This window comes from Sinocyclocheilus grahami, unplaced genomic scaffold (assembly GCF_001515645.1).
Source record: "Sinocyclocheilus grahami isolate Dianchi unplaced genomic scaffold, SAMN03320097.WGS_v1.1 scaffold196.1, whole genome shotgun sequence".
Classification (NCBI taxonomy): domain Eukaryota; kingdom Metazoa; phylum Chordata; class Actinopteri; order Cypriniformes; family Cyprinidae; genus Sinocyclocheilus; species Sinocyclocheilus grahami.
In genome coordinates, this window is record NW_015505375.1 from 1702111 (window position 1) to 1729963 (window position 27853).

At 38.4% G+C, this 27853-nt stretch overlaps 1 protein-coding gene across 9 annotated transcripts in view; it reads right to left on the reverse strand.

The window, feature by feature from the left end:
• tjp1a (tight junction protein 1a) overlaps positions 1-27853 on the reverse strand; it is a 137151-nt gene that overhangs the window by 40583 nt on the left and 68715 nt on the right. For all 9 annotated transcript variants that reach the window (XM_016285368.1, XM_016285369.1, XM_016285371.1 and 6 more), the window contains 2 exons: positions 3409-3465; positions 784-908 (listed from right to left, as the gene is read on the reverse strand). In XM_016285368.1, the coding sequence (XP_016140854.1) occupies positions 784-908; positions 3409-3465 (182 nt within the window). The remainder of the gene's footprint in view (positions 1-783; positions 909-3408; positions 3466-27853) is intronic.

Genomic DNA, 27853 nt, shown 5'->3' on the forward strand with positions numbered 1-27853 from the left:
AGCACAAAGTCAAAGAGAGAAGACGCGGTACAGCTGAATCACTCACGCTGTTTTCATCTGATGGTTTGAGTGGATTTATTTACTCATCTAACCTACACGCTATATTGAATAAATGTTTTGCAGTAATTTCCCTCATTTTAAAGTCGAAAGCTGTGGGAATGAGTAATGCGATGTATGCGCAATCCCGCAACGAAATTCAGGATCTGATTAAACAGAATTCAATTATACAGAGAATTGTGAAATTGATTTTCATGACTTTTCAAAAACTTTTTGAGTTTATTTATTTTTACAAAACTTTCTAGGCCTGGAAATTGCTGTTCAATTACTTTTCCAGGTTTTTCATGACCGTACGAACCCTAATGTGATGATCGGGTGCGGTTATCTAAATCAGACAAAAATACAGGTGCGGGCGGATAATTTATTTGAAGCTGCGGATTCAGGTGACTCATCCGAGCATCACTAGCAACCAGTCTTGGGCTGCAGGGTAATATGGCTGTGATTTTAATAAATATAATTTTTGTAATAAATTTTAATTAAAATGCATGAGGTATAATTACATAAAATGTTAATTACATATACACACATATATAAATAAATATTACATCAAATTTTTTTTTGCATTTATTTAACCAAACAGATGGTTATTATTTTTAAAAAATGTGTTTACACATAACACATACCAATATAAAAAAATAAAAAATATATATATTTTCATTTTAATAACTGTCTGGTAGTTAAAAATCTGTGTTAAATATTGAATATCTTAAATATTAAATATCTTACTGTAAAAGTCCCTCCGCTGGTCCCCCTTTGAGCACATCTGAGATCACTATAGAGGTCTCTCCGCTCTGGAAATGAGGGTTGTCACGGCCCCCTGAGATGGCGATTCCAAACCCGAAACCTGGTGCCTGCAAAGAACATGAACGTACACGGTGTTGAGTGAACTCTTGGAAATCACAGCATATCTCCTAATAATTACATTACATTACATTGGATAGAATGAGGAAAACCAGTATATGTAGGTTACTCTTGTGTGTGCGCTCAATATGTGTATGTAATGTCTGGCAGCTTTTCAATCTCCCAGGTGTCTGAAGCTTTGAGCTCTCACTTTTGCATTCAAGCAATCACAAAGAAAGAAATATGAGAGTGAAGAAGTAGAGTTTGACAGACAGACTCCAGACAGATGGCCAGAGGGTAGAGCTCTGTTTAGAGCCTTTCCTGATGTCACTGGGCGTCTTCACACATGCACTCGTCTGTTCTACCTCTCTCTGCCATCCAAACCATCTGGACTGTGAGTGTCCAGCTCTTCCTCTAAACACAAACAGCTATAAATCACATCAAGATCCTGAGCAGGTGCAGGGCTTTACAGTGCAACCATTTCAGTCGCATTTACGACTGAAAACTACTGCGTGTGCCTATGAAAATATTTTTAGGAGCACCAGTGCGACTGACCCGATCATCATCATCATACTTGTGATTGCGCTCAGGGGAGCTTCAAAGGTTTCTACGTGTTTTTGCAGCGTTGAGTAATGCATCACAGACATATCTCACGAATCCTTTCATAAGTAAAGTGTAGACAGGGTGTAAATAAGAGATTAATTGCGCAGTGTAGAGAGCTTCGTTGATTATAGATGTGAGATTGCGATGAACTGAAAGATGAGTGACAGCTTTTAATGATTTTTAAGGGAGTTTGTAAATGTGATACTGATTTAATACAATACAATTCAATAAACAAGAAGTTAATATTAAGTGACTTGCATTGTCTGACTATAACACTATTGTCTGATTTTGCTCTATTTCGTAGTCGAAAATAGTTTAAAACAAAGACACAGCACATCTCCATTCAAACACAGCGGTGTTTCGTTTATGAATGAACGGGGGTTTTTAAACCATGATTCCAAATTCATGATTACCCATTCATAAAGACAGTCACTTGCTTCTTTCCTGAATGAATCAGCCGTTCGAATGAATCAATTGAATGAATGATTCAGTGATAAAATTAGTGACTTGCCGCCACCTGCTGGCAGTTTTAGTTTCACTTTTAAAGTATCTTTTCAGTTATTTAAATCATTTAATATATCTATATTCAAAATTTTATATTTAAAACATTAATCTCATCATGACACAAGTGCATCACAAGTGCTCCTAAAAAGAAAAGTAAGCATAGAGCCCTGAGGTGAGGAGCACATATAATCACAGGGGGAAAGAATATAGCCTTGTTTATTTTTTGCGGATAGTAACAGAGGCAGCTATGTAATACTGTTAGCCAGGTGCCGAATGACACAGCTAAAGAGATTCCACCTATAATAAAGTCCCTAGTAAAAGGCTTAGCCCTCGTACACCTGTTATCTTGTCTCAGCTGTCAGTGCATCAAAAAACTGACTGAACTGAAGTGTTACACAGACATCAGGTTATGAAACCAATCCAAGATGTGTGTGAGTGACCACAGTATTTCAACTCTTAAAAAAGGAGGAGCTTAAATAATGCAGTGCCCAACTGACTGTCGCATAATCTCTCAGACTCTGGTTTAGATAGGTTTGAGCCTAGGAACATGCAGGAAGAGGAAAAGGAACAGGAAGTGGTGCAGAGCAGGCATTTTGTCCTCTCACACACTGCTTCCTGCCATCTGGGGCATTGGCTATTGTGTACTCAATGACCACACATCCTGTAATTAGCCATCCCAAAAGAGTAGAGAGAAGAGGGAGGGAAGAAAGACTAAAAGAAAAAGTAGGAATGCACTAATATTAATATTCTGGTTAATATCTATAATACATATATGAGCGTATAATTATTTTCATGTTATGGCTAATAACTGATAAATGGCCAAAATTAACATTAGATACTACTTTGTCTATATATATATACAGTGGGGAAAAAAAGTATTTAGTCAGCCACCAATTGTGCAAGTTCTCCCACTTAAAAAGATGAGAGAGGCCTGTAATTTTCATCATAGGTATACCTCAACTATGAGAGACCAGCTCTTTGGTCTTGGCCATGGTGGAGTTTGGAGTGTGACTGTTTGAGGTTGTGGACAGGTGTCTTTTATACGGATAACAAGTTCAAACAGATGCCATTAATACAGGTAACGAGTGGAGGACAGAGGAGCCTCTTAAAGAAGAAGTTACAGGTCTGTGAGAGCCAGATATCTTGCTTGTTTGTAGGTGACCAAATACTTATTTTACCGAGGAATTTACCAATTAATTCTTTAAAAATCCTACAATGTGATTTTCTGGATTTTTTTCTCTCATTTTGTCTCTCATAGTTGAGGTATACCTGTGATGAAAATTACAGGCCTCTCGCATCTTTTTAAGTGGGAGAACTTGCACAATTGGTGGATGACTAAATACTTTTTTTCCCCACTGTATATATATATGAGAATAGGAAAAAGAGACAATGTTGAACACTCACCCTGAGAAGAGTCACCGTGTGCTGTTCCCATATTACAGTTTCCTCCATTGTTGTACTCTGAGATAGAGACAGAGAGAAAGCGGTCAGTTAGGACAAAGTCTAAGGACAGACAATGAGTTTGTATCAGCAGGTATTTCTCCTCTTTGTCATGAGGTGATTTTACTCTGACCTCTATGATCTGCAGGACTTAAGCATCTTTACCAGACCAGCACTCTATGCTTGAAGGAAATCTGTACGTGTGTGTGTTGGTCTAAGCAAAGGCTGCCAGAGGGCTAAACAGTGCTGCAAAGCTGACTATGACCATGAACGCCAAACACAAACACATACACAACTAAAACAACAACACTACAAAGACTGGAGCAGCTATTATCAGGAGCTACTATCCTCATTTTAGAACAGAAGCATAAATGAAGCCTGTAAAAACCCAGTGTAACTGGAAGTCTCGCCCATAGGCTTACTTCCGCATTGAAGAATAAGATGGATAACACAGACAGGATCCCCATCAAATAGAACAGAGTGATGTGATTACTATAAAGAACACCTGCCCGAAATGCCCCGGGCACCTGAGACATTCAACTTCTCTTGTCTGGCCAAACAGATAACCGCTCTCCCACTCATGCTTGAACATGTGAACATGTCTCTGCCTTCAATGCACACACCGTATAAACAAACTGCTACAACATGAACAAGCTGCGCTGGTACAAGTCAGAAGGGAAAGATACAGAGAAAGAGAGAGGGAATGATAAAGACAGGGAGAGAAAGGGCAGAGGATATTTATAGTTCTAACCCTGAGCTGAGGTGAATGGTTTGTTCTTCTGCTCCTTCACTCCTGTACTGTAGATGCCAGGCTGGATAAATTATTGCAGTAGGTCTGAGAGTTTCAAAACAGACTAAAGCACTTGCCTTGCACACATTGTGTATGTCTAATTACATTTATAAAATGTTTTTTTCACTAAATGAACATAAGGAAAAATATTTCCTTATGTCAATATAAGACTACGATAAAACATTTTAATATGAAAAAACATTAAACAAATATTCTTTAAAAATGCTTAATTCTATAACAGAACAATCATGATAAAACACAATGAATATTCCCTATATCACTCACCCCTTGTGTGCTGTACATCAAACTTAAACATCCAGCATATCTTCACTGAAAACACAGTTTAACCCTCTGACCTGTTTAGAGGCAATGTTGAATGCCTGAATGCAGGCAATGCCTGCTTAGCAAGCATCTCATTTATGGTCCTAATTGGCACTGGGGCAATATTTAGTTAATGCCCCCATTTCTACCCCTCTGTCTCATGGTCAGGCTTTATTGTGAGAGGATCTGACCTATTTGAACGGCATCCACCTCCCACAATCTCACCGTGCCTCTATCCCCTCCTCTGACCCTCATCCACACATTCCTTTAATCTGTCTGTAGGGTCAGAGGTGCTGGATTCATCGTACTGTAAGAGCCAAGAGAAGGGGCCTCAACCATGAGAAAAATGCCCATGCAGTGAGTCATGTGACAGACAGAAATAGAGAGAAAGAGGCCTAGGGGTTCTTGTGCTTGGTGGCGGATGAACAGCAGACTGTTCAGGCTTCAGAAGAATGGCCCCATTACGCCTGCGTGAAAGCTGAGGCAAGGTCAGGAGTGGAACGATAAAAGGCTGGAATACACTAAATTACTTTTTTTTTTATACAGTCTAGACAAGTAAACAATACACCCCAAAAATCAGTGCCAACCTGAAGATCTGAGTTGACAAATTTCACAGAAAATGATGTAGTGTAAGATGGGCACAGAGTCTGATTTTTAGCTTCAGACGATGAATCTGCCCAGTCAGAGGATATCAAATATGTTTAAACCATGATATTTTAAGCTAATTTTAAAAAACATATTATTTGCCATGTGTCTCCTAGCAATGAGGTGCATGTTTCTGCAGGAGTTTGCTCTGAACAACATGAAAGTCTGGTAGTGTGTGATTCTTAGTTTAGTGTACGAGGCCCGAGTACGAGTGTTTCTCTGTAATCATTCACATAGCCTGACTAGTGTTTTAAAATACATTTCAGTGTTGAAAATGCATGTAGTGTATTCCAGCCTTAAAGGGTTATGAAACCCCAAACTTTTCTTTTTCTGAGATTTTAGCAGAGGTGTTTGTGTTGCACATCATAGAAGACAATGCTAGCATCCAATAATTTTAACTATTGGAGCAAACTGGTTAATTTGAAGCGTTTTTGCGCTATTTTCATCTTCCGGGTTTTAAATCTACATCGTGTTGATGTCACAATTTGTGATGCGGCAATGGACTATAGTGCACCGATGACACGTCGGTGTCTTTTAAATTATTCATGAGACTGCGTGTTCTTATCCTATGAGAAGGTAACAAGGGAAAGCAGGTGAGGCAAATAAACAATAATTAGGTAACAAGATGGGCAAGATGGAGGTTAGACAATAGACAGAAGAGCACATGGCACCAACAAACACACAACAAGTGCACACATTGTGTATGTCTAATTACATTTATAAAATGTTTTTTTCACTAAATGAACATAAGGAAAAATATTTCCTTATGTCAATATAAGACTACGATAAAACATTTTAATATGAAAAAACATTAAACAAATATTCTTTAAAAATGCTTAATTCTATAACAGAACAATCATGATAAAACACAATGAATATTCCCCATATCACCCACCCCTTGTGTGCTGTACATCAAACTTAAACATCCAGCATATCTTCACTGAAAACACAGTTTAACCCTCTGACCTGTTTAGAGGCAATGTTGAATGCCTGAATGCAGGCAATGCCTGCTTAGCAAGCATCTCATTTATGGTCCTAATTGGCACTGAGGCAATATTTAGTTAATGCCCCCATTTCTACCCCTCTGTCTCATGGTCAGGCTTTATTGTGAGAGGATCTGACCTATTTGAACGGCATCCACCTCCCACAATCTCACCGTGCCTCTATCCCCTCCTCTGACCCTCATCCACACATTCCTTTAATCTGTCTGTAGGGTCAGAGGTGCTGGATTCATCGTACTGTAAGAGCCAAGAGAAGGGGCCTCAACCATGAGAAAAATGCCCATGCAGTGAGTCATGTGACAGACAGAAATAGAGAGAAAGAGGCCTAGGGGTTCTTGTGCTTGGTGGCGGATGAACAGCAGACTGTTCAGGCTTCAGAAGAATGGCCCCATTACGCCTGCGTGAAAGCTGAGGCAAGGTCAGGAGTGGAACGATAAAGGTTGGAATACACTAAATTACTTTTTTTTTTTTATACAGTCTAGACAAGTAAACAATACACCCCAAAAATCAGTGCCAACCTGAAGATCTGAGTTGACAAATTTCACAGAAAATGATGTAGTGTAAGATGGGCACAGAGTCTGATTTTTAGCTTCAGACGATAAATCTGCCCAGTCAGAGGATATCAAATATGTTTAAACCATGATATTTTAAGCTAATTTTAAAAAACATATTGTTATTTGCCATGTGTCTCCTAGCAATGAGGTGCATGTTTCTGCAGGAGTTTGTTCTGAACAACATGAAAGTCTGGTAGTGTGTGATTCTTAGTTTAGTGTACGAGGCCCGAGTACGAGTGTTTCTCTGTAATCATTCACATAGCCTGACTAGTGTTTTAAAATACATTTCAGTGTTGAAAATGCATGTAGTGTATTCCAGCCTTAAAGGACGGAGCTTGTGTCGAGAATAAATGGGCGTGCTAGATGAAGCCTCGATTCGAAGCTTGTGTTGTGTTGTTAACTGTCATGGAAAGCAGGTGAGGCAAATAAACAATAATTAGGTAACAAGATGGGCAAGATGGAGGTTAGACAATAGACAGAAGAGCACATGGCACCAACAAACACACAACAAGCCGTGTACTCACACAAAGACACAGAAGTGTCCTCTCGTGGCCATCTTGGGCGCACCAGCTGATGACTGTGACAGATAGTTCTGTCATCGTTTACTCACCCTCATATTGTTACAAACCGATAAGACTTTTAATAATCTTCAAAATGAAGATGGTTAAAAAAAAAAACAGAACAAACCTCATTGGTTTACTCGTGCATCAAGTGTGCTTCCGTGTACCATTTCTGATGAGCTCTATGTATTTGAATCAATCAGTAATTGATTCAACTTAGAAATAAAATCCTAAATTAAATCTGTTCAACATGTAAAATGATTGTGTCTCATCAGAAAACTTGGATTACCACTCAATTCATTTAAATTACATTTGCAATGTCTTTATGAATGTTGAAGCGCCAACATTTTAGTGTAATGGGCCTTCAATTGAGGGACAGAATTCTGTAAGGTTTCATTAAAACCTTATTTTCATTTTTGTTTCAAAGTTGAATGACAGGGTTTTGTAAGGCATGAGAGCGAGTACCTAGGGATGCTCATTTTGGTTAATTTTCCTGACCGACAACTGCTGCTCATTATCCAAACATTAACCGTTAACTGATAAAATTAGAATAATAAATTAGCATTAAATAAAAATAGAATGGACAAGTATCTGTGATGCATTAAAAATACAAATAGATATTTTTCACGGGTTTATTTTAACGTGCAAAAAGCAGCATACAAAGCAACAGAGCAACAACAAAACCTGGATTCACACATCCTCAAATTATCACACACCTGCAGCGCTTCTGAGTACAGAGAAAAACAGAATAAAATATCAATAAAAAAAATAAAAAATAAATAGGCCCACACTAAATATATATCACTTAAATAATTCACAAATTAAGATCAAGACAAAAAGAAAACACACTGAATCCTTCTATGCGCTTTCTGGCATAGTCTTGTTTTTTTCCATCAGACATAAAAATAAATAGCAGGCATACCTCAGTGGACAATAGGGGTGTAAACCTACACTGGTCTCACGGTTCGGTTCGGTTACGATTATCATGTCATCGATTCGGTTCAATTCGATATCACGAGGCATCACAATGCATTGACGATGCACTGCATCCTCAATTTTCAAATTTATACAATTTTGTCAATAAATACAAGCAGTCAGATATATGAACTGTACCTAACCTGGTTTCTTAAGTTAGTGGTATTATCCCGTTAGTAATGTGACATTTGAATCGGAGCTTGTGTCGAGAATAAATGGGCGTGCTAGATGAAGCCTCGATTCGAAGCTTGTGTTGTGTTGTTAACCGTCATAGAAATCACGTGAACAATGACAAATGAAGCTTCACTTTCTGTCCAGTCACGTACGCGATTCACTTTGCGTGTCGAAATGTTTGATCTCCCAGATCTTACTTTACGAATAAGTTTTAATTCTGACTTATTCAGTTACATTTTAGATACCCAGTCATATAAGTAATATGAAGAATACAAATTATTTCAGAAAAATGCAATATTTGTCATATGCAATTGTTATAATCGGTTATGGTCTATTACTGAACCGATACCGAATCGTCCTTGCCTGCATCGCGATGCATCGAAGAAACGATTAATTTCGACACCCCTAGTGGACAACGTGTCTAGTTTTTATTAAAACAATTTTTTAAAGTAACATGTCGACATTCTGTGCGGATAGACAGGAGCGCTGCCTGTTAACTGTTAGACCTGCAGCAAATAACACCATCATGCTATCACAAAAATCCCATCAATCTGCAGTTTGGGACTTTTCATCAACCGGTCTCAAGCCCCACTGAAGAGGATAAAAAGAGGAGTAACGACAGTGAAGGACGAGAGAGGACCAGGCCTGGACTATTTATGTTGTTGTTTTACTATGTTTTATGTGGCAGTTGTCCGTGAGGGGCTGCCGCTTTTACTTTCGTTTTGTGTTCATTAATTTGATGATTAAAGTGTTATATTTAAATGTTCGCCGGTTCCTGCCTCCTACTTCCCTGGGCTTTTAACGTTGTTACAAAAACCTTTTAAACCATTTAACATAGTATTAATCGGTCAAAATTCTTACTTTCGGTTAATGGTTAAATGGTCAATATGAGCATCCCTATGAATAAATCATGACAATTTTCATTTATGAGTGATCTATCCCTTTAAACTCCTGGAATTTCATTTCTGCTGATAAAACATGGTGTAGGATCTCACCTACACTGGTCTCACGGTTCGGTTCGGTTACGATTATCATGTCATCGATTCGGTTCAATTCGATATCACGAGGCATCACAATGCATTGACGATGCACTGCATCCTCAATTTTCAAATTTATACAATTTTGTCAATAAATACAAGCAGTCAGATATATGAACTGTACCTAACCTGGTTTCTTAAGTTAGTGGTATTATCCCGTTAGTAATGTGACATTTGAATCGGAGCTTGTGTCGAGAATAAATGGGCGTGCTAGATGAAGCCTCGATTCGAAGCTTGTGTTGTGTTGTTAACTGTCATAGAAATCACGTGAACAATGACAAATGAAGCTTCACTTTCTGTCCAGTCACGTACGCGATTCACTTTGCGTGTCGAAATGTTTGATCTCCCAGATCTTACTTTACGAATAAGTTTTAATTCTGACTTATTCAGTTACATTTTAGATACCCAGTCATATAAGTAATATGAAGAATACAAATTATTTCAGAAAAATGCAATATTTGTCATATGCAATTGTTATAATCGGTTATGGTCTATTACTGAACCGATACCGAATCGTCCTTGCCTGCATCGCGATGCATCGAAGAAACGATTAATTTCGACACCCCTAGTGGACAACGTGTCTAGTTTTTATTAAAACAATTTTTTAAAGTAACATGTCGACATTCTGTGCGGATAGACAGGAGCGCTGCCTGTTAACTGTTAGACCTGCAGCAAATAACACCATCATGCTATCACAAAAATCCCATCAATCTGCAGTTTGGGACTTTTCATCAACCGGTCTCAAGCCCCACTGAAGAGGATAAAAAGAGGAGTAACGACAGTGAAGGACGAGAGAGGACCAGGCCTGGACTATTTATGTTGTTGTTTTACTATGTTTTATGTGGCAGTTGTCCGTGAGGGGCTGCCGCTTTTACTTTCGTTTTGTGTTCATTAATTTGATGATTAAAGTGTTATATTTAAATGTTCGCCGGTTCCTGCCTCCTACTTCCCTGGGCTTTTAACGTTGTTACAAAAACCTTTTAAACCATTTAACATAGTATTAATCGGTCAAAATTCTTACTTTCGGTTAATGGTTAAATGGTCAATATGAGCATCCCTATGAATAAATCATGACAATTTTCATTTATGAGTGATCTATCCCTTTAAACTCCTGGAATTTCATTTCTGCTGAGAAAACATGGATATATGGAAGCTGATTGTCAAGAGTGTGTGGGGTTAGGTAACAGTCAGGCAGGAGATTCACTTCACAGTGTTAGAGGCCATTTAAATGAGTCAGGCTAAGCACTTCGGATTCTCTAATCTGATGAGATTATCTTTTAATTAATCACAACAACACAGAGCTCAGAGTAAACACACTGTTCTGAAATCTGAGTGGTGTGCAGCTCAACAGAGTTAAAACCTGACTCCTAAAATACTTCTTAAGAGAAACCTCTGCAGATTCGACCGATTTGAGATTGAAATTCCACTTTATTCCTATTAAATTATAGATTTTGAATCTATTTTCAGATTTTTCACCCAAATAGTTGTCTAGCCCACACAAATGTAAATTCTTTTTGCAGCCAAACAAAATCTCTTGAAGGCAAATCAAAACCCGGTCTCATTTTGCAAGACTAAAAAAAAAAAAAAAAGTCTAAAACGCAGCGGTGATCTAATAATTCCCTACAAGCAGCAGAAAACAATAAGTCTTTCTGTGCACAAGAACGCCTGGGTATTTATACATTCACGTTTATTCAGGCCTAGCTGAAATAGTGCTGCGCCAAGAAAAAAACGCAGACATTGGCAGTCCCGCTCAGAGCCAAAGAATCGTTCTTCCACTAAAGAGTCTTCTTGCTTGTTTCAAGTAGACATCAGACCTGCCAGAAAGAGAGTAGGGGTTCAAAAAGCCCAGATAGACAGCTAATAGTGAGCTCTGACAGCCAGGTGAAACTGAGAGGCTTTCTAGTAGATCAGCTACCATCTTTTCTGGGCCAACAGCTTCACTAAAACAGGCAAGCAGATTAAAAGGTGGTGCACTAATACTCTTGAGTGATTTCTCACTGGATCGATAAAATTGATGCAGAAACCGGCTGCTGTTTAGCAGCACCTTGGATTTTGATAACGATAAGCAGTTTCAGGGTGTTTTTGCTAGTGAGCTGCGGCACTCATAGCTGTTAAATTAATGAGTGTCCTGGTTGTTAGACCCCGCAGCACACACTAAAACAGCATAGCTATAATTTACGGTCTAAATACAAGTTTCTGTGCAGTGTTCGAATAATACTGACTGGTTTGCAATGCAGCAGGGAGGTCCAGATGTACCAGAGCTTGTAAACTGAACTCTCTCTCAAAGAACATTCCAGCAAACTCATTCTCACATCTACATTAAATAAATACACATGTATATTAACACAACATAGCCTGGCTTGCTTTCCTATGAAACTTCTCAGTTGCTCCAACCACTGAAATTAGAGCCATCTCAAAAAAGGAGACTGAGAAGTGTGTTAGTGTGGAGGAGATCATAAACAGCAGATGTAAGAGTAGTAACGTAGAACTGTGAAAGAAACTTCAACCTGAACCACTAATCTATTATTGATGATGCAAATGTCAGTATGATAGAAGCCACACTCACACACAAATGCACATGCTTGTCTATTTTCCACATTAAAGCACAAATTACAGACTTCAAATAAAAATATTAGGGCATGACATGTATAAATGAAATCTTGGCATATTCTGCAGCAATTAAAGAGCAATTTTCAGTCTTTGTTTGCCTTCTAGACATTCAGGCTCATTTCTGCTTAAATCTCCTGTCGGTTAAGGTGCTGACCATGTCCTTTCTGCTTTGAACAGGAAATGACCCATTAGCCTTCCTCTGGGATAAACCCAAACCGGGTAACCTGCTGTAAAAACAGCTAAACTGAAACAGCAGGTTCACATTCATTAATATATTTTCATTTAGATTTCAATTCCAATTTGCAATTGCATTTTTGTTTCTTGCATTTTCATGTTGTAGAAACTTGAGCCTCAAACAAACTACTGTACCGATGATTCAGTAAAGTCACAGATCTCACCTAGAATATTGACTAGAATATCTGTGTGCCTGTTATAAGAAAGTTGCATGTTTAGGAAGAAACAGTTGACACTAGAGTGTTAGCAGAGCTCTGACTGGACTGGACAGGACGCAACCAAGAGCTGGAATTTACTGCAGGAAGCTCCTTCCTGTTTGCAGGGAGTATTTTCAACTTTAAAAGAAAACACCCAAGCCGTTACGGGAACTGCCTCGAACTCCACCAACATCACTGAAAACAGACCACAATGTTGTACACATCACAAAAAGAAAAACAACCTATGAATAATTTGAATATTTAAAAAAAGACAAAAATCTAATGACCAAATCTCACACTAAGCTCTATAAGTTCAGAGAGAAAGCATAGATATAAACTGTAATTGAGCACATGAAGCAAAAGCAAAAACATGTTCACTATGGCCACTGTGCCATTTGTCTTTTTATGACACTTAAGGGCAAACATGAGTAGCTGCTATGTGTTTTCTATGTGACATTTACATTTTCAAAGCATGGACCTGAAAAAAGGCTGCAAGGGCTTAGGGGGCATTTGGGACAGGGCCTATGTCAGCAATTACTGAGTGCACTAAAGACCAGAGAGGTTTTAGTCCTGATTTTTTTGTCTACTTAAATCAACTTAAGACATTCACTACTGTTAAAAAAAGGGCTTTTAAATGTCTGTGAATGAAAGTATTTTGTGCTCACCAAAGCGGTATTTATTTAACCAAAAATACAGTAAAGATATTATTACAATTTTAAATATCCGTTTACTATTTAAATATATTTGAAAGTGTAAATTATTTCTGTGACGGCAAAGCTGAATAATACGGTTTTGGTTCCAGTAAAAACATTTCTTATTATCAATGTTAAAAACTGTTGTGCAGCTTAATACTTTTGAGGAAACTGCTACTTGATGAATTCGGAAAAAATAACATCTCACTGAAAATAACAGAAATGATCTGAAACAGAAAAAAAAAATGTATTTGCACGCTTGCTGAATAAAAGTATTAATTACAGAGTGTTTAATTTTATCTGGCATCATTAGTTAGCTTTTTACCAGTAGTCGTCAGAAGGGTCACTGAATATGACCATTTTGTATATCCTTGATCTATTTAAAAAAAAAATGGTTTTGAATAGTTGCATCACCCAACAGATTGAGAAAATTAAGACAATAGACAATCAGAGAAATGCACAGGAGACTGGTCCAGTAAGAGGTGGACACACACCCCTCCTGTATCAGGGGCAAATGATTTACACTAGGCATGAGATTTTGACGGTATGATAACCTTACGCAAAAATATCACGGTTTCACAGTATCACAGTATTGCCGTTACAGCTCTAAAATGTGTTATTTTTAAATGACTGGGTAAAAAAAATAATAATAATAAAATAAATAAATAAAAATTCAGCTGAACACAATATATTTAGCTTTTGAGCAACATACAGAATATTAGAAACAGTAGAATTTGTTTATTTTTCTTTGATTTGTTTCCTAAAAAGAAGAAACATAAAGACCGACATTTTTATTTAACCTAAATCTGTAATTAGTTAATTTTAGTTATATAATTTCATATACATAATTTGATTGAATAATTACCCAATTTGAAGCATAAACAGAATGTTCTGACTAGCTTTGTGAAATTATACTACATGCCTGAACGAAACAAACAGCAGATGAGCTGAATGAGACGCATATTCACTCTCTGACAGCAGGAGGCGCTTCTGGAACACCAGATACGGCGTTTCCTTGGTTACCGCTTTAAACAAAGCAGCAGCTGTGCTGAAACACTGCTTTAATATGAACTATACAGAGAGGAGATGAAAAGAAAATACCATGTAAACTTTTCTGAAGACTTTTCCCTCAGAAACATTCATATAAACCCCCAAATCAATATTGAGGATTTTCTTCCAATAGTTTGCGCATCAAGAACAGTGAGTGATCTGCCTGCTACAGTATTTTTCTCAGTGCGTCCGTCTTCAGCGTCTCTGGCCTGTGTTAACGGGCGTTTACAGACTTCATATTTTCACATAAATTACATTTTGGAAAACAATTGCATTGTAACGCAGTTTGTGCAAGTCCAGAACAGAGACGAGTTGCTTGCAACAAGACAAAAAACGGCCGGTTACCGATCGCGTGAGTTCCAGGGGAAGTTCCTTAAGTTCGGCTGTCCTACACACACGTGACTGACCGCTCGCTCGCACCAACAGGAGGAGGGTCGTGTTACTCTCTACACTGCACTCAACCTGAGGGATTCCTACACTTTCAGTCTTTGAGGAGACATGAAAAACAGTGCATACCGCAGGAATGGTATAACGGAAAATATTAGCAGTTTTGAAATCGTGACATTTTTTAAATCGCGGTATACCTTGAAACTGGTAATCGGCCCATGCCTAATTTACACCAGACCAAGCCTCTCAAATCATGTTGGCTAACAATGATGAAACATGTACGAATAAGACGAGAATCAGAGAGATCAAATGTTGATGGGATGGACAGATATCAGATGCATCAAAACAACATCTGAAAGTGACCAACCACCACATGTTTTTTGCTGTGGGCACGTATGCAAAAGATCTATCTAAAGAAATTATTTTTCTAAATCGCACAATCCGATCTAAAGAAAAAAAATGCAATTGGTTGACAGTGTAAATCCAGTCTTAGTTGCACAACAGGCCACTTTTACTGCAGCCCATCCTGCAAAGCACAAGCAGTGATCAGTAAATCTGACGACTTCACATTCCCTGAGATGACACAACATTGCAGATGTTTTCTAAGGACAGGTCTCTAGCATTTTTTTACTCTCAAACATATCACAGACAGATCTATTGTTTTTGGATTTTTTTTCTGGAAATCTGAGAACATCCACAAATTCTGTGTAACACATTTAGAGATACAAGTACAAACATTGTTGAACGTGGAAAATGGCATAATCCTCTCTGCTGCAGAGTGCAACACTCACAGTAGGGCGGTAGTTGGTTGAATCAGGTTATAAAAACAAAGATCTGTGTGTCTCTCCATGCATTTCTTCGTCTCAGCCAAGATCCATAGAGACTGCAGGGGTGTACTGTGCACTTGCCCGCTTAATGTAAATCCACACAGAAAGAGTCAGGTGGCCGGCGGCTGTGTGTGAGCACAGAGCCTGTTCCTCCGGCGTACTAAAGATCCCTCATTAGGATGACAGGCAGCAACTCCATATGTTCTTAGGATGGATGTACACTTGCGTCAGGCAAAGAGAGAGATGATATCCTGCTTTGTGTAAAGATAAAAAAATTCCCACAGCAATAGTAGTTCCTCTCTGCTTCTTCCTCTGTACGTGTGGTGTGTGTGAGAGAGTGCAGGAGGGAGGGAGAGAGAAACACACCCACAATACGTGGTGGAGGTGTCAGTGATGGAGGAAATTAGACACCGTTGCTCATGTGATGGGGGAAATTAGACACCGTTGCTCATGCTCAGCCCTGAACTGTGTGCAGTCTGCTACCTAAAGCTGCAAAACACACACACAGATACCTGCAGCTTCTTTACATTCATGCTGTCTACTGCAGTGAACTACAGTATGTGTTTATTACAAGGACACACACACTCATGCAAAAGATCACTTTATTTAAGGCTCTATTGGGCACTTACATTGTGTTAAGACATAAATCATACCAATTCAAGTTTTCAAATGCAAATTTGCAAAAGTGATGCAACTAAAAGTTCAAACAAACTGGAATACAATGGGAATTGAAGTGCTTTCAGAAATCCAATTTGTTGATTTTCTGCTTGATTTCAAACTGACCTGGCTTCTCCTACACCCTCAAGATCTTACGCAATCCTATCCATCAAACGCTCCCTCAGAGCTTTCTCTAGCGTGCAAGTGGTCTAATTGGCCACGTTCACACAGCAGCAGAATACGGTTGTCAGTCCTGTTTTTGAGTCCTTAATACGGTTACGTTCACACACAGTTCGGTTATTTACGAGCATGACAACTGCATTCTGTAACCGAACTCACACCTGTACATTTTTTACTAAAGATTTGACTAAAGAACTTGCGGCTCGACTGGACTCTTGTCATGTCAGAAAGTGATAAGACTTTCAGTTTTATGGACGTCACATCTTTGATTTTACTTTGGTCACTGTCGCTATGGTTACTAGTAAGGAATTTCCTTACTATACTAGTAAGGAAAATATTTTTACCTTTTTATTTAAAGAGAAACTAATCCGATGTATAGTTGACATTTGAGGCTTAATACTATAGAAAAGCACTAAAAGTTTTTCAGTTAGTGTTTTCAGCTTATTTTCCGGTGTTTACCGGTGATCGTCTTTAGCTCAGCGCACGCAGCTCAAACAGCAGTGCACAACATTAATAACTATGATTGGGAATGTTGTGTATATAACATTCTAATGAGAACATTATTATAATAAAGCGTTGAGCATTCTTTGGGTTTAGTTGCTGTGTTTCAGCGCGTTGATATGGGAAGAGCGCATCCACAACAGGATCACACATTCTGACTATAGCACGCAATAACTGCATCATTTTGTACATATATAAGTTGTAATATTATGTTTATGTTGTATTAATATTAATCTCAGGATGCATTTCCTTGAGTTAAATAAGCTGCCAGCAAAACGCTTCAGTTTACCATGTTCATTCAGCTTCAGCTTCAGCACGCGCAGCTCAACGGCTGCTATTTAAAACAGTGGTATTAATTTGTTACTTTTTCAAAATCATTGATACATTATTAATAACAACAACCACTTGTATTTTTCTCTTATTATTTTCATCAACAATATGGTTTAGTAATTAAAATCATTAAATTATTGTCCGTGCAGAGGCTATTCCGTTTTATTGATCTATGGCACATTCATTTTGATTCTTTACACGTGTAATGATGTCCAGTGACTTGTTTGCATTATTTATGCATAATTTCATTTATTTGTAAGACTTTTTTATGACTAAATTTGGTAATGGGAGAGTAAAAATATTTTTAAAACGTACACCGTTCAAACTAGGCTGCTTATGTTGAAGTGTTTGGGATGTGGCTTTTAATGATGAGACCTTTTTTGTAATCAGGCTCTCAAAAAGTATATAACAATTTGGATATAGATTTATCGGCCAACATATTGGTTATCGGCTTTCAAAAATAAAGAATAATCGGTATCGGGCAAAATTTCATATCGGTGCATCCCTACTATGAAGGAATGCAGGATGGCGGCTGAATGGAAGTCTGACAGTTAAAAGAGACAATTGCCTTTTGGCATCAGTTTTTTTTCCTTACTTTAGAATAATTTGAAACGTTTGGGGTAAGTATGATTTTTTTTTTATTATTTAGAAGGAAATTAAGACTTTTATTCAACAGGGATATACACTGGTTTCCACAAAAAGAAGCACAACCATTTTCAACATTGATAATAATAAGAAATATTTCTTGAACCAACATATTAGAATGATTTCTGAAGGATCAGGTGACACTGAAGACTGGAGTAATGATGGTCACAAAAAGACTTTGTGAGCATAAGAGACTTTTTTTCAAAAACAATTAAAAAATCTTACCAACCCCAAACTTTTGAACTAGGGGTGTCGAAATTAATCGTTTCTACGATGCATCACGATGCAGACGAGGATGATTCGGTATCGGTTCAGTAATAGACCATAACCGATTATAACGTACTGATGCTTTTCTGACGTAATTTTCGCATATGTGCTTTGTCATAATGTAGCATACATTAGGCGCGTTCAGCTTGAATCGTATGTGTAAGTATCGAATCGTAAGTACCGCGAGAGCGATAAGTAGCAGACAGATCCTTATGCTTTCGAATCGCTCTCACGGTTTATGTCATTCACTGATCATTCTGCACAGTGGCGCTTCAAATCGAACGCGCCTAATGGCGGAGGGAGGCGAGACGCGAGTGCGAGTAATAAAAAATGCTCCAACTACTTTAAAAGCCGACATCTGGGCACATTTCGGCATTTATGAACAACCTGGTAAGCACGACCTGGAGAAGACAGAAGAAGTGTAAATCATGTCACGCACAATAAAATATGCAGGGGGTAATACCACTAACTTGAGAAGCAACGTATAGATCATATATCTGACTGCTTGTATTTATTGACAAAACTGAGTACGTGAAGTAAAATTGAGGATGCAGTGCATCGTCAATGCATTGTGATGCGTCGTGATCTCGAATTGAACCGAATCAATGACATGATAATCGTAACCGAACCAAACCATGAGACCAGTGTAGGTTCACACCCCTATTTTGAACAGTAGTGTGTGTTTTTGAAAATGAATTTCAACAAGCATTTTGAGATTTAACACCAGATCACCACCATCAAGTTCATTTCCAGGATTTATAACCCAGGATTGAACAAAGAGCCACCTATGATCATCAAATCACTCAATCGCTGTTATTAATCCTTTGTTTCTGGGACATGCCCCCATCCTCTGCCACTGCAGTTGAGATCACATGATCAAGGACAACATGAAGCATCACTGCTACAGATCTCGTGAAAGAAGTCAAGGTGTGCTGGTTAGCGTTGCTTATTAGCCCCTGGAGGTAGATGTCATTACACCACCATCTGGTTCTAAAAAGTGAAGGTCATTCTAAAGTAGCTTCGATAATATTTACGGCCAGCAAAGCAAAACATAGTAAAATTCGAATAGTGCTTTTATTTTTTGGAATAATAATTACATATCGAATATTCAAATTTCCAACTATTTGTGCACACCCCTAATTACAACAGATGCTTTAACAACCAATTCTTTTTGAAGGGTTGAGATGCTAAACAAAATTACCATTAGCATTGTCAGGTCACTGACACAGAAGGCCCTTCAATTCCATGAAATCCTGTAAATTTAAGTAAAATACACACAAAGACGGTCACCAGGTGTTTAGATATTTGTACATCATTCTGCAATTTGCTGATGCAATCCAAAATAAAGCATAGCTTCTCTAACCTATATTCACACTGATGGGTCAGCAGGATTATTCTCTGTTCTTCAGTGTTATTTTTAAAACATGCTAAGGTCACATGATCTTTCCATATTTTTTCCCCTTTTCCTCACAATCTGCTTTGGTCCCTGGGCTGTGCCCTGAAAAGCTGTACAAACGCACTCTCTCTCTTCAAACAGCCATTAGCTTAGACAGGCACACACTCATAACACACTGGCATGCATATACAGCCCAAATCCATCTTAAACGCAGTAATCCTTTAACAGTTGGATTCAGAGGAGCTCTCTGCATCTGTTCTGCAGACCTATGATTCTCTGTGCTGTCGGCTTCCTGTTCATTGTGCTAATGATATAGAACACCATGTCAACAATATAGTGTTAAAATATATGAAACATGTAAAATGTCTTAACATAAAAACATCCAAATTACCAATACGGTATATGCAAAGTCCTCAACACAGATGCCGTTTCAAGCCATTCACTCTGGTGACTTCTAAAAAGCTTTTTTCCAGAGAAACAGGAAGGTTAGCTTATGCAAATCTCAGAGTAGCTGTGTGACCCACAATTCCCTGTAAATACCAGTTTAGTGGCAAACAGCAAAGACTGTTCAAACCTTTAAAACAAGTCCCTTAGGACTATGAAATCATATAAAGATGGTGAAGGTGTTTAATCAAAGAACAGTTCCTTAACACTATTAGATCATATAGCCTAAAGATGGTGAAAGTGTTCGATTTTGAAAAGACTATGAGAGAATGAACAACGAAAATCATTGTCCAATCTCCTGCTCTGCTGTTTTCAGTTGGTTCTCTTCATAAATCCATAAATCCAAAGACATTCATTAAATCCTAACAATCTGCCCATTTATTCTTTGTCCTTCCCACTGACTAAGCTCAAATAGCCAAAGTAGGCGACACAGCCATGGCCATAGAGACATTAAGACCTAGCAGTAGGTTTAAAGGGATGGTTCATTAAAATTCATTCATCATTTACTCATCCTCATGACATTCTAATCCTGTATGACTGATTTTTTTCTGTACAACATAAAAGAAGATATTTTTTGTCCAAACAAATGGAAGTCATTGGGCACCAAAACTTGGTAACCAACATTATTTAAAAGATCTTGTTTTGTGTTCCACAGAAGAACGTAAGTTAGGTTTGCAATCACATAAGAATGAGTAAATGACAGAAATGTTATTTTTGGATGAAGTATCCTTTTAATGTGCTGCTTTAGATTTTCAGGGTCAAAGCAAAGCATCATTGCACCCAAACAATAAAAATTATCTTATAATCAATAGCAAAGTTGAAACAAACTAACAGAGATGCATCATAATAACCACATGATGCCAAGGGGGAGAAAATGAGAAACAGAGAAAAACAGAGAGACATCTAATCTGGTTAAGCAGTTCTTGACAATCAAAGTCTAAAAATAGCCTATGGCAGCCGTGAATGAGCGGGAGAGAGAAAGAAAGAGAGAGTGAAACAGTAAACAGAAAGACTGGCCTACAGGGAGGGGGTTGCTGCCACTGCCTCTGTCATGCTTCAGAAGCTTTCAAATTTAAGCATGCAGGATCACTGTCAGCCAATCAGAAGCCGGCTCCTCCTGTGGAACAGCATGCCAGCAGCATCCTCATGATGTCATAATAGTAAGCGTAACCATGGCGACTTTATCTGCTTCTCTTGCTGACTCCCAGTGGATGAAGCACCCTTCAGACATCTACACACGTGGAGCTTACTGAAAACACACTCTCAAATTGCAGTGCTACAGACTTCCTCAATCTGTCGATCTTGTACACAAAAGCTGATGAAGTCAATACCAGAGGCGACAGTTTTATTCTGAACCATCTTACCCTTCCTTATCCTTACCCTTGATCCCACATGATCCTTACCTTACCCTTACAACTCACATCCTTCTAAGACGAACAGTTAAAGACGATGTGTGCAATTCCAGTACCACTACAGTAGCAACAATTGCGATGAGTACAAAATGGGTCATCAGGTTTCCCAAACACTGCCAAAATCAAGTTATGTTTGACATTGCACATTAAACCAACCTAGATGGGATGTTTTAAACTTGATCATCATTCAGATGACATTAAATACATTTTTAATGTCATAAAAAATTATAAAATATTTTTAATGTTATAAAAGATAATGCAACCTTGCTGAACATGGCACTTCCTTAAAAAAAAAAATAATAAAATCTTACCGACCCCAAACTTTTGAATGTTATTGAAAAAATCTAGAAGAAATGCCCTTAAAGCCTTCTTTCTTTGCGTGAATATTTGGGCGCATTATGCAAATATTTCCACATAGTGAACGAGATATGTGGGGGCGTGTTAGAACGAGCCATTTTAGGGGGGCGTGACAGAGTCTTAACTTTGATAAAGAATATCTCTTTGGATTTGAGACTTTAGTCTTTGCAACTTCAGGGACCTTATCTATGCACAATCAGCTTGTAACACTCCAAAGAGATAGGAAAACTTGAAATCTCATCATATGACCCCTTTAAGAAAAGACCACAGAAATGTAAAAGGATATTAAGCACTAACTGCAAGAACATGATCTCATGTTTTACTAACACGGCAGACAGACTGAATGTTTGATGTGCAAAGAAGAAGTAGAGATAAAAATATAAAAACCTCTAATCCTGTGCACTAGGATTAAAAAGTTAATCTCCACCATGTCCACGCTTCTTTTAAACGTCCTCACAGCCTGAGAAAGGCCATCATCAGCAGGAAAAAGCCAGCAAACCACTAACATACAAATACAGGACACTGAACTCCATCTCACACCTCATGTGTCTGGCATCTTAAGAAGGTTTCCTGATTTACGTAGTAACCTAAAGTGACCATTTTTGGTAGATCCACCAGAACCTGCAGAGTCTCGCTACACAAAGTAGAGATCATGAGTTCTAAAAAACAACTCAAATGTGGCAAAACTGCATAAAAGACCTTATATAGTCTAAAACGTCCATGAGTGACTCAGTTCTCTCGCTAATTTCCATGTGTTTAAACAAGCAAGACCCTCTGATAAGACCTTCTCTTTCCCAGCATGGCACATGGTGAACATGCTAACTGACCCTTTATTGCCACAGTGTTTTGCAGGCACCCTCATAGCAAGGTCATCTGAACTCAACCAAACATCTCTGAGCTGACAGCACAAATGGAGAACAGTCGGAACAGCACATAAACCCTTCAAGTACGTCTTCTTGTATACTCACTAAAGTATAAGACTCCTTCAAGAGCAGTTCACCCACCTCTAGAGTCAATAACCTCTTCATTCAAAGCATGGTAAAGACGTATGCACTGACTGGATTATCTCTCTCTCACTCTTAACTCAGACACACACACACACACACACACACACACATTTTATTTTAAGTTTGCAGTGGCAAAGCGCTTGCAGGTTAGGGAAGATAACCAGGCCGCAGATTCTGGCCTTGCCACAGGAGTTTTTAAATCAGCACTGCACTGACCCAATGAGCACTCACTGAGTTATCTGCCCTACACACATACACACAGACACACACAATTCCACAGGGTAGGAATGTGCTGATAAGAAGCCAAGGCCCTTCACACTCTCTTTCATTCTCTCTCTGACAGAATTGTGATGTTTGTCTAAAAAAAAAAACCTGAAGATTTTCTTATAACCATTTTGAATCATTAAATGTTGACAATTTGGAGTTAAAATACTTAAAGGGGTCATATGATATTGCTAAAAAAGAACATTATTTTGTGTATTTGGTGTAATGAAACATGTTTATGCGGTTTAAGGTTCAAAAAACATTATTTTCCACATACTGTACATTATTGTTTTTCCTCTATGCCCCGCTTTTCTGAAACGTGTCGATTTTTACAAAGCTCATCGGTCTGAAAACCGAGGTGTACGCTGATTGGCCAGCTATCTAGTGCGTTGTGATCGGCCGAATACATCAAGCGTGTGACGGAAATGTTATGCCCCTTAACATACTGTGATGCCGTGTCCCGGAGATTCGAAACAAAACCATTAAAACCAATTATAAACTAGGCATTTGTTGCATCCAGTGGGACATAATTACTGATTATAATGATTTATACTGTCTTTTTACGCGTTGCATCGCGCCGCGTAAACATAAAACCATGTTTGCATTTGTGATCGGAGAAATAACAAACAACAAGTGCTACTCTACACTGCTCAAAACTCGCGTTTGAATCGTCAGTGGCAAATCCTTTAAATATGAAAATGTACTTACAGTCTGTGACCGCTCGCAGCCGGCATTGTAGTCTACTCTCCCAGGTTCAGAAAACAGTTCTACATAAAATGCGCTGCACACATCTGAATATTTGGGTGGAACAGTGTTAATACAACTTAACCACTGATTTCTAGTCGTGTCCTCTTTTGGAAGACCAAACAAAGTAGTTTCATTTCGCAATGAAACACACAGCATCTCCACAACATGGCGGTGGCAACAATACTACAGCGAGAATCAAAGTTACGCCTTATTTCTTTGCGTGAACATTTGGGCGGTGTTATGCAAAGTGTCCCACACAGTGACATAGACATGTGGGGGCGTGTTAGAACGAGGCGTTTTAAGAGGGCGTGGATGAGTCTTAACTTCTATAAAGAATATCTCTTTGGGTTTGAGACTTTATAGTCTTTGCAACTTTAGGGATCTCATCTATTCACGAACAGCTTGTAACACTCCAAAGAGAAGGGAAAACTTGAAATCGCATCATATGACCCCTTTAAAAGAAAAAAAAAATCTTACTGACCCAAATCTTTTGAACAGGAGTAAATGGTTAAGATGAACAAGAGGAGAAACTAAAAATACAGTCATAAAGTTAAGCCTGTCTAAAGGGGGAGGTGGTCTTATTTATTCGATAACGTGGTGTTGTGCAATGTCCATGTTCAGAGCTCTGAGCTAACAACCGAAACGAGGCTGTTCCCACATCTGAATTCCACAGCCAGAATCTGTGATGCAAAACACACACACATACAGAAGCACAATGATGTGTAACTGTACAACAACAGCCTCATTCAGCAGGGGGTCCCTTTGTCAGGGTGTATGTAAGAGAGAGATAGAGTGTGAAAGAAAGAGAAACAAAAGAAGGACGGGCAAAATGATGAGTGAGAGGGGAAAGAGAGGGATAAATAGGAGACCTTGGTTCTGCTTATGTCCCAGACCCACAGAAATAGCAATCACCCCAGATAGGCCTCCCAGCCGAGGGTCACATGACCAGTCCAAGCTCACTCAAAGGAATTCCCAAGCCCTTACAGACAGCATTCTGCCCCACAATGCCTGTTCTGTGGCCCAAGATAGACAGCCTGAGAGTTAATGAGGTGCAGCTAAAGCCAGATTAATTCCCTTCACCACTAGTACAGTATATAATTAATATCCAGGAATAATTAGGGCCTCCCCCACATATGTGTATGAGTCCGTATATTAGAGCACGACCGATAGGGTTTTGTTGGGGGCTGATACCGATATCAGGGAGTAAACAAAGACTGATACCGATATATCTGCCAATATTCTTTATGTGTAGGCTATATTATAGTACAGTATAGTCAAAAGTTTGGACACGCTTCCCATTCGTGTGTCCAAACTTTTGACTGGTACTGTATATAAAATACAGTATATAGCCTACATAAACCGAATATATACAGTGGGGAAAAAAGTATTTAGTCAGCCACCAATTGTGCAAGTTCTCCCACTTAAAGATGAGAGAGGCCTGTAATTTTCATCATAGGTATACCTCAACTATGAGAGACAAAATGAGAAAAAAAATCCAGAAAATCACATTGTAGGATTTTTAAAGAATTTATTTGCAAATTATGGTGGAAAATAAGTATTTGGTCAATAACAAAATTTCATCTCAATACTTTGTTATATACCCTTTGTTGGCAATGACAGAGGTCAAACATTTTCTGTAAGTCTTCACAAGGTTTTCACACACAGTTGCTGGTATTTTGGCCCATTCCTCCATCCAGATCTCCTCTAGAGCAGTAATGTTTGGGGGCTGTCGCTGGGCAACACGGATTTGCAACTCCCTCCAAAGATTTTCTATGAGGTTGAGATCTGGAGACTGGCTAGGCCACTCCAGGACCTTGAAATGCTTCTTACGAAGCCACTCCTTCGTTGCCCGGGCGGTGTGTTTGGGATCATTGTCATGCTGAAAGACCCAGCCACGTTTCATCTTCAATGCCCTTGCTGATGGAAGGAGGTTTTCACTCAAAATCTCACGATACATGGCCCCATTCATTCTTTCGTTTACACAGATCAGTCGTCCTGGTCCCTTTGCAGAAAAACAGCCCCAAAGCATGATGTTTCCACCCCCATGCTTCACAGTAGGTATGGTGTTCTTTGGATGCAACTCAGCATTCTTTCTCCTCCAAACACGACAAGTTGAGTTTTTACCAAAAAGTTATATTTTGGTTTCATCTGACCATATGACATTCTCCCAATCCTCTTCTGGATCATCCAAATGCTCTCTAGCAAACTTCAGACAGGCCTGGACATGTACTGGCTTAAGCAGGGGGACACATCTGGCACTGCAGGATTTGAGTCCCTGGCAGCGCAGTGTGTTACTGATGGTAGCCTTTGTTACTTTGGTCCCAGCTCTCTGCAGGTCATTCACTAGGTCCCCCCGTGTGGTTCTGGGATTTTTGCTCACAGTTCTTGTGATAATTTTGACCCCACGGGGTGAGATCTTGCATGGAGCCCCAGATCGAGGGAGATTATCAGTGATCTTGTATGTCTTCCATTTTCTAATAATTGCTCCCACAGTTGATTTCTTCACACCAAGCTGCTAACCTATTGCAGATTCAGTCTTCCCAGCCTGGTGCAGGTCTACAATTTTGTTTCTGGTGTCCTTTGACAGCTCTTTGGTCTTGGCCATGGTGGAGTTTGGAGTGTGACTGTTTGAGGTTGTGGACAGATGTCTTTTATACTGATAACGAGTTCAAACAGATGCCATTAATACAGGTAACCAGTGGAGGACAGAGGAGCCTCTTAAAGAAGAAGTTACAGGTCTGTGAGAGCCAGAAATCTTGCTTGTTTGTAGGTGACCAAATACTTATTTTACAGAGGAATTTACCAATTAATTCTTTAAAAATCCTACAATGTGATTTTCTGGATTTTTTCCCCTCATTTTGTCTCTCATAGTTGAGGTATACCTATGATGAAAATTACAGGCCTCTCTCATCTTTTTAAGTGGGAGAACTTGCACAATTGGTGGCTAAATACTTTTTTGCCCCACTGTAAATAGCTTTTAGTTTGTCCAGTCTGCTTTCTAACAAATTCTTTGTTTTCAATGCTCAACCCAAGGGAGGATTTGTTAACGAATATGTTGGAGAGGTGATTGATGAGGAAGAATGTCGTGCCCGGATTAAACATGCTCAGGAGAACAATATCGGCAATTTCTACATGCTTACATTGGACAAGGTGAGATTACACCACTAGTTTAATTTTTCTGTTATTGGAAACTTAATATGTTGCTTTGTATTTCCTGGAAGGATCGAATTATTGATGCCGGGCCCAAGGGAAATGAAGCCCGTTTTATGAACCACAGTTGTCAGCCAAACTGCGAGACGCAAAAATGGACGGTCAACGGAGACACACGTGTTGGGCTTTTTGCGCTTACAGATATCCCTGCTGGTAAGTCAAATTTCATTTTTATGTAGAAAACATTGTAGTGCAGCCTTGCATTTTTAAACATGTTTTCTTCCAAGGCACTGAGTTAACATTCAACTATAACCTTGAGTGTCTGGGCAATGGGAAGACGGTGTGCAAGTGTGGTGCATCTAATTGCAGTGGATTCCTGGGAGTGAGGCCAAAAGTAAGGAGATGATCCCAAGGTGTTAGCTTTTATATTGTATAATATCATGTCATTGCTAATTGGTTTGACCAATATTTTTTTCTTGGGATTATAAATATTTCAGAATTATTATTTCTATTATTATTATCATTATTTAAAAACAAATACTGGGAAAACCAATTATCAATCTATACTAAAAAATAATTAGAAAACATTACATTCATAATAATTATTATTAGTGCTGTCAAACGATTAATTGCGATTAATCGCATCCAAAATAAAATTTTTTGTTTACATAATATATGTGTGTGTCCTGTGTATATTTATTATGTGTATATATATATATATATACAAACACATGCATGTATATAAGAAAAATATGTTATGTTTATATATTAAATATATTTATATATAATTATATAAATGTATATACACATGTAAATATTTTCAAAATATATACTATATGTGTGTATTTATGTATACTTTTACTTTATTTTACCTTTAGTCATTTAGCAGACGCTTTTATCCAAAGCGACTTACAAATAAGAAAAAGTAATTAAAACTAAAAGCTAAAACTCTATAAATATTATATATATATATATATATATATATATATATATATATA